This window comes from Chroicocephalus ridibundus, chromosome 6, assembly GCF_963924245.1.
Source record: "Chroicocephalus ridibundus chromosome 6, bChrRid1.1, whole genome shotgun sequence".
Lineage (NCBI taxonomy): Eukaryota > Metazoa > Chordata > Aves > Charadriiformes > Laridae > Chroicocephalus > Chroicocephalus ridibundus.
In genome coordinates this window covers 42,372,451-42,385,535 of record NC_086289.1, presented here as the reverse complement: position 1 = coordinate 42,385,535, position 13,085 = coordinate 42,372,451, and the positions used below count along the sequence as shown (strand labels likewise).

The 13,085-nt window shown below is 38.9% G+C and overlaps 1 protein-coding gene across 5 annotated transcripts in view; it reads left to right on the top strand.

The window, feature by feature from the left end:
* The window catches only part of TSC22D2 (TSC22 domain family member 2), a 30,649-nt gene that overhangs the window by 10,109 nt on the left and 7,455 nt on the right, over positions 1-13,085 (top strand). Inside the window, exons 2-3 of one of the 5 annotated variants that reach the window (XR_010071521.1) lie at positions 4,386-4,589; positions 5,166-5,239. The exons of 1 other annotated variant lie outside the window; for it this stretch is intronic. Coding sequence is in view for 3 of the 4 variants with exons in the window: in XM_063337977.1 (XP_063194047.1) it covers positions 5,166-5,239; positions 9,118-9,189 (146 nt within the window). In the remaining variant the exon portion in view is untranslated. Of the gene's footprint in view, positions 1-4,385; positions 4,590-5,165; positions 5,240-9,117; positions 9,190-13,085 lie in introns of all 5 variants that reach the window. 3 more of the 5 variants (XM_063337977.1, XM_063337975.1, XM_063337979.1) reach the window with 3 other exon arrangements.

The window sequence follows — 13,085 nt, the reverse complement described above, 5'->3', positions numbered from 1 at the left end:
ATCATAGGTAACTGAAATATCTGTAACTGCTGTACTGCAACTTAGTGGGGGGAAAAAAACCTCATTTTTGGGCTGTTTTCATTGAAAATGATTACTCACACCAGCTGTTCCACCATGCAAGGCCACTTTCACCAATAATCACAAGAAGCTTCTCTTTCATGAGTAGGTTTGAGCAAATCTAGTGTTGTGGGCAGAGCAGGCAGTAGGAGCCTAATCCTCTACAATAGCATGTCCATACATGTTAATAAATGTCTTTTTCTTTACCAGCCAAGTTGTGTAAAAGTCAGTATTTTTAAAAGTTTTGACATCTCTTCCAGATTTTTGTATGTATAATGCAACACTAGGAAATGTGGATCTTTTTAATTCAGAATTACAGATTTTATGTTGTTTTTTACAACCTCCTTTCCTCCAGTGCATTAGGGTCTGCTTTTTAAATGCATTCCAAGCTTGCTATTTCGAATGGGATAGTTTACAAAAGAATAATGTGGCATAGTGATGTTAACTGGCAAATTACAATAGATGCTGAAGGACTCTGTCCTTTGTGAAGTGAAATTCAAGATGTTTGTTGAGACCATGTGAATTATTTTCAAGAATTCCTTTTATTTTTTCAGCTTGTCTTAATTCATCCAGACATGGTGGGCCTTTCTGTGGCTTTTCTGGAAAGCTAGTTAATAGTGGCAAGAATCTCTGAATGGGTCAAGCAAAGACTTTCTGGATTGTCATTAAGTTTATCAACTTCCAATCTATAGTTGTTTCTCTTTGAAAATGTTATCTACTGTGGTTTTTTTTCCTTGAAGCTAAGCTGTGCATCATGTGAACTACATTGTCTTGTATCCTCCCTACAAGAGCTAAGGGTTAATTTTACCCAATGAGAAGACAAGTCATTAATATGAGAAACCTTACACTTGTTATGTATTTTGATTTGAGAACAGAATCACTCAGAGTAGTTCTTATGCAGTCTGTAAGATGATGTAATTAAAATTCATCCTGACTGACAACCACGACAGGCTTCACAAAAACATCCTTGCTTTATTAGCAGTTGGTGTTTTAATGAGCGTATCTGTGACGATGCTGTCTGCAGGGAGGAAGAGCACAGAAGTGTTGGTTACCTATCTGGAACAGAAGTACTTAGTCAGGAGTGAATCAAGTGCACCCAGCCTGGCTTTGGAAGGTGGGAAGTCAGGATATAGAGGATGGAAAAGATCATCAGCGAGTCCTGAATGGCCTTAAAGCTGTTCGGACTGCAGGGTGGTCTACAATGCAGGACTCCTGGGGTTTGGGGATCAGTTTCTGGGGCCTGAGAGAATTGGACCCTGCAGTTTTGAGTTGCAGCTGCTGAAATCAGAAAGAAGTAAATGAAATTTAGAAGGTGAGCACTTGCATTGTTCTTTCCATGATTAGTATCAAATAGTCATATCAGAATTTACTATTTAAACTCTTCAGCAAAGCTCCTTCAGAAATATTGCACAATTATTACCTAACACAGGTAATTTTATTTGCATTAATTAATAACATTGTTACTGACTGCTGTTATTTAGTTACATCTTAAGGCAAGGTGCCACCGTTTTATTGATCCAACGTTCTGTGAACAGTAAATATGATATTCTACTTGCCTCACCAATTTTGGCCAGTATACATAAACTTAATTCTTTCTTTATGGAAACTTGGATTCATGCTCTCAAAGGGTGTAATAAAGTCTAGGGAAATGTCTAGTTTTTCATGTTCCTTTGCTGTACTGATTTAGTGTCTACCAGAGACTCAGAAGGCAGAAACTACAAAGTGATGTTCATCGGAGAAGGTTTTGAATTACTAGGTAGCAAAATTTGGTAGACTTAAGTGAATAACTAGATGCAGCTCCACCTGAAATGTCTAGGCTGGTTAGCTTCTGCAAAGCAAATCTTTATGAAATGCCTGTGCTAAAGAATGTTTTGTACTAGCTGTTCTCTGGAGTATATAATAGAAGAAACTATCCTGATTTTACAGCTGGGAACGCTGTATTTCCAGAAGACTTGTTGATACTAAATTATTATAATGTGTTAAATGAGTTTGAATTTAATATTGTGTCAAAATGCTTCTTGGTTTTTTTTTTAGACCAGATTTTCATAGTCAACAGTCATCCTTCAAAAAAAAAAAAAAGGGGAAAGAAAACATGCTACTATTTCTATCAGATAATAATAAAGTGTAGAAGTGAAGCTAGATCACCTTTTGTCTCATAAATCAGTATCACCTCAGGACTGTCAGTTCAGTAGTGGTATGAAATGGTGTAGTGCATCTGCTCTAACTTGGTACAAGGCCGTTAAAGGCTTTGAGTATGTTTTTAAAATGCAGTGGTGAACCAAGTATAAAAGTGCTTTCTACAGCTGTTCAGTGCTGGGACAGGACAAGAAATTGTTGGCGTCTCTCCTGTGTAACTGAGGAGCATGGTGATTCTCCTCAGGTGAGGGCATGTGGTGATGCCCGTGCCTGCTCTTTGAAGCTTCCAAATGTTGCTCACTAAATACTCAGGTTATTTGCTACATCCCTCTGGTCTGACCATTATTAATGTTGATCTAACCTGCTCTGTCCATCCTGTATTCTCATTGCTGTTTTTTGTGGTTTTATTCTTTTCCCTAGCATTCATAGGGACTGAAAAATGTTATTGGTCTTTTCAGAGAGCCAAGCCCCAGAGCAGGGGAGAGCTGATGCCAGCATCGCAACAAAGCAAGCCCGTCATCAGCGAAATGCCTCTGCTGGACTTGCTTACCCTGTGCGCTTGAGCCAGTCATCTCTCATTCACTCCTCCTTAAAGAATTCTAGTCAGTGCAGAAAATGATTTTCCAAAATCCACTTTTGAGAGCAAGGCAAAGAAAGTATGGGCTACTGCTCTGCTTTTTGGAAAAGGAGGATGCAACTCTAGTAGCAAAGTCTAGTTCTTTCTCTTCTAATACTTGAAATCCAAACATCAGGAGTTAGAGATGCAGCTAGTTGAAACGGAGCTGCTGGTGTCAGACTTTTCTGTCTTATTCCAGGTGATGTCAGTAAAGTTACCTGAAGGTGATTTTCACTGTTCCTGAAAGTGTTGGGGGGAGCGTGTAGTTGGTTTGAAAGCAGCTAAAACTGAGTGCTGGTGCCACTGGCATTGTCTTGCTAATGATGATCTGGGTGTTATTTCTACGTGAACAGAATATGTAATTAAACGCAAAACTTAAAAGCTTTAATCTTGAGATATATATTTTTTTTTCTTAATTCCACATCGACTTCCCTGCATTTAGTTTTTGTCAATTCTCTCCTACAAAGCTTTGTACTCCAGTTACTCTGTTTTGTAGGTAGAGTCTTATGAAATAAAGCTGATTCAGATTTGCAGTTAATTTAAATAGAGGACGATATAAATAAAGTGACACATCTTTTAAAAGAAGAGGGATGGAGAAAGAATTCTGTTACTAGTGTAAAAATAATCTTGAAATGCCACAAACTTTACTGAGAGTTTCCTGATAAGCTATGATTGAGGGATTGCAAAACCCCTGGTTCAGGGGGTTTGCTAAATAAACCACCACAAGTGTTTTAATTTGGGGGCCAACTGTAATTAGTCTTCACTGGAGGTCATGGCTAGTAACCTAGTTAAACATAGGCTTTTATTGGTGATCAGTAAGACATAACTAAAAACTAACTTGGGTTTGAAATGTTGCTGGCTAATAATGCATAGGAGGGGTTAATTTGTTGTCCTTTGGTGCACATCAAATTGGGCAGTTGATTGCTCAAGCTTTTTTTTTTTAAGCCTTGTTGATTACCATAGTGAAAACACATCCGTATATGCTGATAGTTCTCTTAAGTAAGTTCAGACTGTGTGCTTACCATCAGATCTCTTGATTGTTAAATAATAATTCTGATGTTACATAAAGGCTAAATACTTCTATTTGCTGACTTCATCTTTAGCCTATTTTTGAGTCACTTTTTTCTCAAAGTGGTTAGTTCACTTTTGGCACTGCAGAAATAATGTAGATATACGAGTAACATGCTGGCACCTTTTCTTTGATAAACGTGGCTGAAAAGTAGTTTCATTTACAGGCATATTGTCAGGCTCCTGTAGCTTTCTGCGCGAAGGACAGGGCACTAGAAGGTTGCTGATGAATTCCCAGTCCTGTTGGTGCATCACTATATGATTAATGACCTTACTTCTAAGACTAAGAACACAAAAATAATGGATGCTTTAGTGATATTTTCTAATCTTAAACTTGGTGCTTCAATGTAAGCTTTGTCTGCAACTAAGAAGTAGTTTGTTTTAGAATGGTCATTTCTCACTTTCCACCAAAAAAAAAGATGTGAACTTTACAGCTGAACAGAAAGGCAGTTTGATTTCAAAGTATAAACTATCCTCTTTCTTTACTTCTTTCTACTTTATTTCACAGCTAAATTTGGTTCCTACAGGAATTGATCCTATTCAAAGGCCAAACTTCTGCTTTAAAGTTCTTGCTAGCAATGTCTTGAATTCTCAAAGAATTATGAAAGATGGGCATATGGGCTGATCTGGAGACTGAAGGGCCCGAAATCTTTTGGACAAATGGTGGCTTGATCTCTTCTCGAATGATGAGTATGGGAATCCCAACACTTCTGTAAGAAGTCTTTTCTATTCCTTGCTGTTTGTTGGGAGAACAATTCTGATGTGTAGCTTAAACTTTCTTTGCTACAATTAAATGTTTGTGCTGTGCTTATACCTAACAGGTGTGAGAACAAGTTTTCTTCTCCTTTGCAGATACTTTGAACTATGTGAAGCCTGTAAATGCCTCTTTCATCTCTTTTAAATGCTTAATTTTCCTACTTAGTGATTCTGATTACTGGGGGAAAAAAAACAGAATATGACATGCCTTCTAGTGGTCTTACGTGGACTTCAGTAGGCTTAGATTCTTCTGGAGAGTTGGTATTCAAAACTGGCCGTAAAATCTAAGTTCAGAGCTCGGAAGGGCAGAAGAAAATGAGACTTCGTTAGTATGTGTACCTCCCATGTACAAGGAGTATTGCAAGTTTGACACCTTTGCAAGATTTCTATTTTTTAACTTCTTTTTAGATTCTCTTCTGTGGAATTGCAGTCAGCTACTCATTCCATGTTTTGTACTTGTGCAGCTGATTATTGCTACCAGAGGATGGTACTTCCTGCTTATCCTTATTGAATTGCATCCTTTTTATTTCAGACCATTGCTCCAATTGGGCAAGATCTTCCTGAATTCTATTCCTGCTGTCCAGAGTGCTTGCAGATCATCTGCAGGTATAAAGATAGTCTGTACTCCACTGCCCAAGTCATTGGATTACAGTATCCTATAGCACCCTCGGAGGAGACCCCTGGAGAGCTCTGTTTGATGCATCCTTCCACTGAACCATTGGAAAGCCACATGCACAGAGTAGTTGTCAATGGTGGACCTGCTTTGTATAAGCTGTGTTCTTACAAGAATGTCATGCAAGGTGGCATTAAAACCTCTACTAATTTTATAATGTCATCACATCTTCTGTGTTCTTTCTATATGAGGCCTGTTAATTTTTCTCAGAAGGAATTTTTGTCTGACACAAGCTTCTGAAAAGGCCATCTGTGTTGGCTTGCTGCTGTCTAGGTAATAATAAATAGGTGGTTCTGCTTTGCTTTGGTTTTTCTCTGAGGTATTTAACTCAGGTTGTCTGGCCTGTTACTCTCATGTTCTTCCAAGGCAGGTACTTAGGCCCTTTTAATGTTTTGGATCATTCCTGTTCTCAAAGTTAATGAAAACAGTAGTTGGTGATATTGAGAGAGGGAATTGTCTGAGGTGCTCAGGTGTGAATTTTTTGTTCTGCCATGTTTTGGCGGGGGGGGGGGAGGAGGAGTGTGGTTTTCTTCACATGTTCCTCCTCTTGTTTCCCTTAATTGCTGATGTTGGTCAGTAGTTTGAAGACTGAAGCATAGCTTCAGCTGTGTCAGGAACAATGATGTTAGTATTCCTCCTCCACAGGTAGAAGCTGGAAAAAAGGCTTCTGTTCAGCAGCCTCTCTATGCCAAGCTGATATCCAGCACTTCCAAAGCCAGTATCGTTATTTAAACTAAAAGGCACTTATCTGTATGCTTGAAAGTTTGCCAGCTTTCATGGGCATGGTTTCTAGCGAAGCAGAGCTGTCTAGAATAAAGTTTGTATTTGGCATATGCTTGTCCTGATTAATGGCAGCGGGAGGACACTCCTTCTAATATGAGGTGAGGCTTCGGATGTGATTTAGACTTCCTTTTTAAAGGGACAGCTTGAAGTTTCAAGTGTTGAGAGAACTGATACAATTCTCGTCCTTTAAATTTAGTTGCATGAAAACTTTTGTTAGAAGGCACAACATTGGAGCATGTTGTGAATATTGACATTTGTGAGCTTTTAAAGGAAATAAGTATGGTGTGTGTTGTAGGACTTCATTATAGGGAAATGGAGGCATTTTTACCAAGTGGAATACAGCTTGAATGTTTAAATGTGCTGAGCTAGTTGTCTGCCATAGTCTCTGGGACTGGAATAGAGCCTCTCCGTCCTTGGGAATGCCTGTTCTCCTCTCTCACCAGGGATGGAGGGGGAGAAGTGTCTGGTGTACCTCTTGTGGAAGAGGAGGTGGGCTCTCCTTCTCTGTCTTAGTGTCAGGGGCAACCCTTTCTGGCTGCTCTTGGCTCTGCTGTGTCAATCTGCCAACGCCAGGGACCGAGCCTTGACCTCTTGGACATGGCCGTCTGCTGGTGAGGGGACCTGAGGAATCTGCTTTAATGGTCCAGGCTGTCCCTTGGTTCAGTTCAGGCAGTGTCAGAAGGGCTTCTGGTGTTTCACCTGTCTGTCACACAGCAGCAGCAGGCTAGATTATACTGCTTCTGTACGCCAGTTTCTCAATTGTTTCTGCAAACTGAAAGGAGTTTTTGGTAATTCTCTAATGCCTGCTCTTCAGTGTGCTTAAAAATAGATGCCTCAACATTCTGAAACTCAGTCGTATTAGTTCAGACCTGCACATCAGGCATCATTCATGTTACCTTTGTGCATTTGCTTTTCCTGTTTAGATAGTGTGCATGTACACACCCTCCTTAACATCTTGCTAAAATACAGTTACGGAGTAGAAAACGTTCTCGTAATTGTCTGAAGTAATGCAAAAAGCAATTTCAACAGTAGAGGATACAAATGAGAATTTAACGAGGTCAACTTTTTCATACCTTTCCGGATGCTTGTTTAAGAATAGTACAAGAATAAATAGTGCATAGGGTATCAGTATAAAAATAGACCGTATGAAATACATACCCTGTGGTTATAAACCACAACTTTTTACATCTAACAATAGCAATAGGGTTTTATATGCTGCAAGTAAATTTATCTTGGAAGTTACATGACTTTCTATTTACAGTCACTTTCTGAGGAAGAGATTTTTTTTACATACTCCTCACAGACAACTGAATTAGAAAGAAGAGCTTGGGACTGGTCCTTCCCCTCAACAAAGGAATGCTCTGTTATCTGCAGATGCCAGTTGCTCTCCATACATTAAGTCCCTGCATCACTCAAATGTCCTTTGGCTATTGTGTTGCTCTTCCTATAATTAGTTGAATTTAGTTGTCGCTCAAGTGTGGAGTACTTCTTGCGAAAACAGAAGTAGTACCAACATAAGAGCATGGTATTTATCAGCATAATCAAGCAACCCCTGTAGCAGGTTTTAAGCTAGGTTCTGGGCTCACATAGAATTATTTTTTTGAAGGGTAGAGTGGTGAATGTGGGAGGAGGAGTGGCAGACACTTCAAACAAATGACTGCTGATCATTGCTGATACACAAATATCATTATTTTTGCCAGGTTTTTTGGTATACACCTGCCAAGGGAATCAAATTACTTCAGATAAATAGTGTTTTGTTGTGGTGCTGCTTTTGTGACTCTCTTGTTTTATGATTTCAACTGTACAGTAATTTGACTTAAATGGAAATAATTAAATAAGTTGGAGGCAAGCAAGTTTTAAGAAGCATTCTTGCCATGAACTTAGAAAAGGGATGGGCACGTGTGCTTCTTACGTTGGTATAAACCTCTAATTTTAAAACTGGCTTTAAAAGGAATTTGAACTAATACTAGCTTTTCTGAAGGTTTTTCAGCTAAGCTGTTGCATTCTTAGCTAGGGCTGCTACAGCTATACCAAAGAAAGGATGAACTGCAGTATTGATGAAGGGAGTTTCTAAGCTTAAGTATAATGTTCTGAGACAGCTGCTAGCAGTAGAGAATTTTGACATTGTGCTTCATCTATTATCTTGTAAACAGTGAGTGTTCAGGTGAGACTTTGGAGACCTGAGTTCTTCAAATTACACTCTTGGTATAGTTGCTGTCTGTGGGGCAAATGCGCACTGAACGATGGGGGGTCGGGCTGTCTCAGGGGCTCTGCACTGAGGACAGAATTTGTGCCGTAGTGTCTGGTTTTCAGCAGTCACTGGTGGGTGGTAGCTGGAGCACTCCCAGTTACTGCTTGGCAAAGCGCCTCCATACAGCAGTTGTCCTACTGCACCTCCAGGGGGGAAGCATGAGGATGACTGACAACCGCTTACAAAGTTAGCAACACTTTAGACTCCACTTTTCAATTTTAACTTGATCTGGTTTTCAGTTGTAACTTAATCTGTCATAGTTTGAATGTGGCATATTTATCTCTGACTTCTAGGTCCCCTTGGAGAACGGGTGTGTTTTGAGCATAAAGTAGGGTGCTAAGTAGAATAGAAATACTGGGTACTGTTTGCAGAGACATTTTGTGAAATATTAAAAATGTGAAAGGTATCTTTTGAATTTAGGTACGTATAGCATTAGAGCAGTATACAGCTTACCTATCCAAGACTGTCAGTGTGACAATGAGATGTTTCATTAATGGCTTTGCAGTAGCAACTTGAAATAGCATGAAAATCCAGAGGGCTTCAGGATTACTTTTTCGTTTTGAATCAGTATATCCTTAATGGAAACCCATAGCAACAGTAAGGCCTTTCAGTCATTAAACTATTCTTTAGGCATTCTGTGAAGTCTGTAAACTTTCGGACATAAATTTAACCTGTCTGGACATCTAATTTACTTTGCAATGCAGGTTGAATAAGAGAGTTAGAATTTTTATTACGTACCTGTTTTCAATATGTCTGTTTGATTCTTGGATCTCATAGGAATCCGTCAACTGCATTCTACCAAGCGTTCCATTTCAACAAGTTACGCGAGTCAAAGACCTTCTGGGATAGGTATGAATGCTTAAGTATGGAATGCATACATGCTGAGGTATGCATGAACAGCTTTGCTCTATGCAAGTTTCTCGTCATTTTTGTTTGCACAGAACTGCTGCTTATGTTTAAAACTTCATATTGGGCTTCTGCAGCCTGAAGGTCTGAAAGCAGTCACGGAAGTGACGTCTTCCTACTGAAACTTAAAACTAAATACGTCTAAAATATATTACATGACCTTTTTTTTCTTTCTCCTACCATTATGCATGTATCATACATAATGTGTAAGCTGAAAGTTTAAATATTTACACTAAAATATTTACAGCTTCCTTATCCAAAAAAAGGAAACTCTTTGGCATTGTGGCTTGAGTCGTATATCAGAAAACAAGTTGTGAAAATATTGTATTCAAACACGTTTTTGGCAAAGTTAAAATCTTCTGGTCTCAAAAACAGGAAAGGAAGCTTTCTGGCTTGCTTTCATTCTGGAGCTAGATGGGGAACAAATATGAACTGTGAGAAGATACGAGGACAAAGTAAACCTACCTACTAAGTTAGCATTGAACTCATGGCGAGAAACTGCAATGAAGTGCAACACAGTCATATCTGTTATGGATATGACTTGTCAGAGGTGCATTACTAATTCATCAGTAGCTGCAAACTGTTTCTTTCCTGCACTTTAATGATTTTGAAGGGTGGTTTTTTTGTCAGCATTAAGTTGAAGTCCTAGTGATTGTATGACTTCATGCCTTGTGATGCGCTGGCTTGTCACAATACTTCTGCTTAGCAAGCTCTGTAGAAGCTACTGAAGTATTGATAACTATTTCATCATTATACTGGCTGTGTTTGACTTGAGAGGCTTTTCGACTTGCAAAGCTTAACTGAATCCTGTAAAGTTTGCTTGGCAATAATTTGTATACCATACAACACTGGTGGTTAAAAGTAATATTAATGCATCCTGCTCTTGGTTTTTTTTTTTTCTGAAGTGCTAGCATTAGGTTAAGTTTCAAAAGCACATCTTCCTTTTCTAGCAGAAACTTGTACAAATTTGCATTTTTGCTTTAAGCTCCGAATGATGCCACTTCCCTGTATTTATGGGATGGAGTTGGTATTTAGGTTCCAAGGACTTCATTATTTAACGGAAATAAACTTCAGGACCTTGAATGCAAATTTGGTAGTTAGACCAAAAGCTGTCTTCAAGGTGTAGCCTTTGTCTGTTTCTCTATTTTCATGTCTCTTAACTTGAAATAATTCTTAAAATGAGGAAGCTGAATCAAAAAAAACCCTAAAATCAAATAATTGATGGTTAAGATTGAGGCTTCACAAATCTGAGGTTTATGTACAGTGTCTGAAGCACGTACTGGAAGCATGGGATATAGAAAAACATTAAATTCAGGTAGAAGAATGTAAATGGCTTCCTTTAAAAACAGTCTTGTGTTTTTGCTGTTTAACACTTTGTGGTAAAAACAAGAACTTGTAAAAATATAGAAGAATTTATCAGGATTGATGCAAGTTTTAAATGTCTAATCTGTTCAAATTCCAAAGTCTTTGACAGGGTTTAGCAGGTTTTGCATTTATAACCCAGTTATTAGATTTTTCTTAAGAACACGTTACGTAGTTTTGTTCAGCTAGATGACTGAAACTGAAAAGCTTTCAACAGTAAACTTCCCATGAAAACCTAACGGAGGGAAACGTCAAGGACAAAGCTGGTAAAGCTGGTTGTAGGGTCTCTTCCCAGGGTGGGGGGCCGTGGAGCCCTGTCCGGGGGGCTGGTGGCAGCAGGACAGGAGGCTGGCTGTGCCCTGGCAGCTCCGCCTGGCCTGGGCAGGAGGGGATCTGCTGTCAGGCCTGAGTGGTTTGGTAACAGGTACAGGGGTTTTCTTGTGATCTCCAGTTTGTGAAAGAGAAATCTCTGCCGTGAAAACAATAAGCTCATAATTTCCTCAGAATCCCTTTGTTTCCCCATCCCAAAATGTGGGAGTTAACACACTGCAAAACATAAGGATCTTAAGCCTGTTGGCAGTAAACACTTTAATTACATTTTGCATCTCCTTCAGAAGCAATTTGTGAACCTCAGGGCTTGAGTTTAGTGTAAACATAATAGAAAATCTTCCTGTGTAATTTCAGTATTTTTTCCTAACAAATACAGACTATTCTCCTATGAGCAGACATCTCTTGGGACCATTTGAAGTCAGCAAAACTGACCACATGCTATTGCAATAGACAGTAAAAAAAATTGCTAAATTGCTCCAGTGAAATAGAGACTTGTTTATTTTTCAATAACATACCGTGGCAGGGAAGAGTGCTGGTAACAATCGAATCATTAAATATTAGTGAAATGCTAGTTGTTGCTGACACCTTTGCAGGAAGCCTGCAAATGTTGTTCTGCATAGTGTTCACGTAGGTGTTGCTAAGGGCACAAGTCTCATGGGTCTTTCTTTTCAGCTGGTGTGGTTACCCAGAGGATTAAGAACAGGAATAATGGCTTCTTGGCATGTTCACATGGGTCTGGGTGACTGCTCTTCTGTGCCTGGTTTGCCTTTGTATGGTAATAGTCCCATAGGAGCTTCAGTTGGGCTTGCCTAAAACATAGCATTGTTGGTAAACTTGAATTTAAATCAATAGGATTTATGTTTCCACTGCATTTTTGAGTGAAGCATTAAACCTTCATAATATAAATTAACCCATAAAATGTGGATTTTCTGACTGCGTTAGCACTCAGATAAATGTATTCTAAGTGTTGCTGGTGAACATCTTTCTTCTTATGTAAATGTGATGAATTAGACTGCATCCCTTCACATGATGGATTTTGCCAAACCTCTAGTTCGCTATTCCATGCCTTTCTGTTAAATGAGATGCTCCTACTGGAGACAGGAGAAAGTCGAGAATTGCACATCTCCCACTTTTGATTTTAGCCTTATCTGGAGGTTCTTTTTGGGGCGAAACTTTTCTGATTTGAAATTAAAAGTCTAAAACTCCATGTGAAATTTAAAAACTCTTAGGATGAGGCTGACATTTCATGTAGCACGCTGACCTAGTCAGTGTTGTGGTTAACATGTTTCTTCTTGATGCTTGCTTCTCATGGAAGTGGTGCGCAATGTGACTGTCTTCATGCATAGGGAAGAGTGTTTGGTTCATTAATATAACTCAAAACCTTACCAAAACTATGAAGGAGCCACATTTTTCTTTACTGTCAAAAAAAAAAAAAAAAACACAAACAAAACCCCAAACAACCAAACCAACAAATCCGAACCAATTAAACTCAACATCTTGGTTTTCCCCAGAAGTATCCTGTCTCTTATAGACCTCATGCATTGCTTCTAAGATGAGTTATGATGTTGTGTTAAACAACTGATTTTTCAGAGGTTCATGTAAAACTGAAGAAAATTTTTCTGTGGAAGTACTTCTCTTTTTGGTGGAGGAGTGTAAGTAGACTTGCAGGGAAAGCCAGGCATCAGCTGGTAATCACAAGGCTCTGAATTCACTGCCTCAAACTTTCTTGTGTTCTCACGTTGCTTTGCAAAGAAAAATGATGAAAATCTGAAATACTTGCATAGATACTCTTTCAAGGCTGGGTAATAGATTGTATTGGGAAGCTGTCATTGTAAAATCTCATAATTGGATGGAGGCTAATTAAACATGCCTTAATAGTTTCAAGAATAGACAAGGTTTCTCTGGATGGACTAAATAGCTCAACTGGTGGTAAGACATGAAGGGTAGTGGTTTAAATCACTACAAGTCCTCGTAAATGAGTAAACAAATGAGGGGAAAGAATAAATTAACGCACTTACTGTTTTGGTTTTTAGTTCACTTGCAAGGAAAACAAATGTGGGAACGCTTCAGGGTACCTTACTGTTCCTTCCAGAAAGGTTGCTTGATGATTTGATTTCAAGCAGTAACAACGAAAGAGCTGAAAGGGC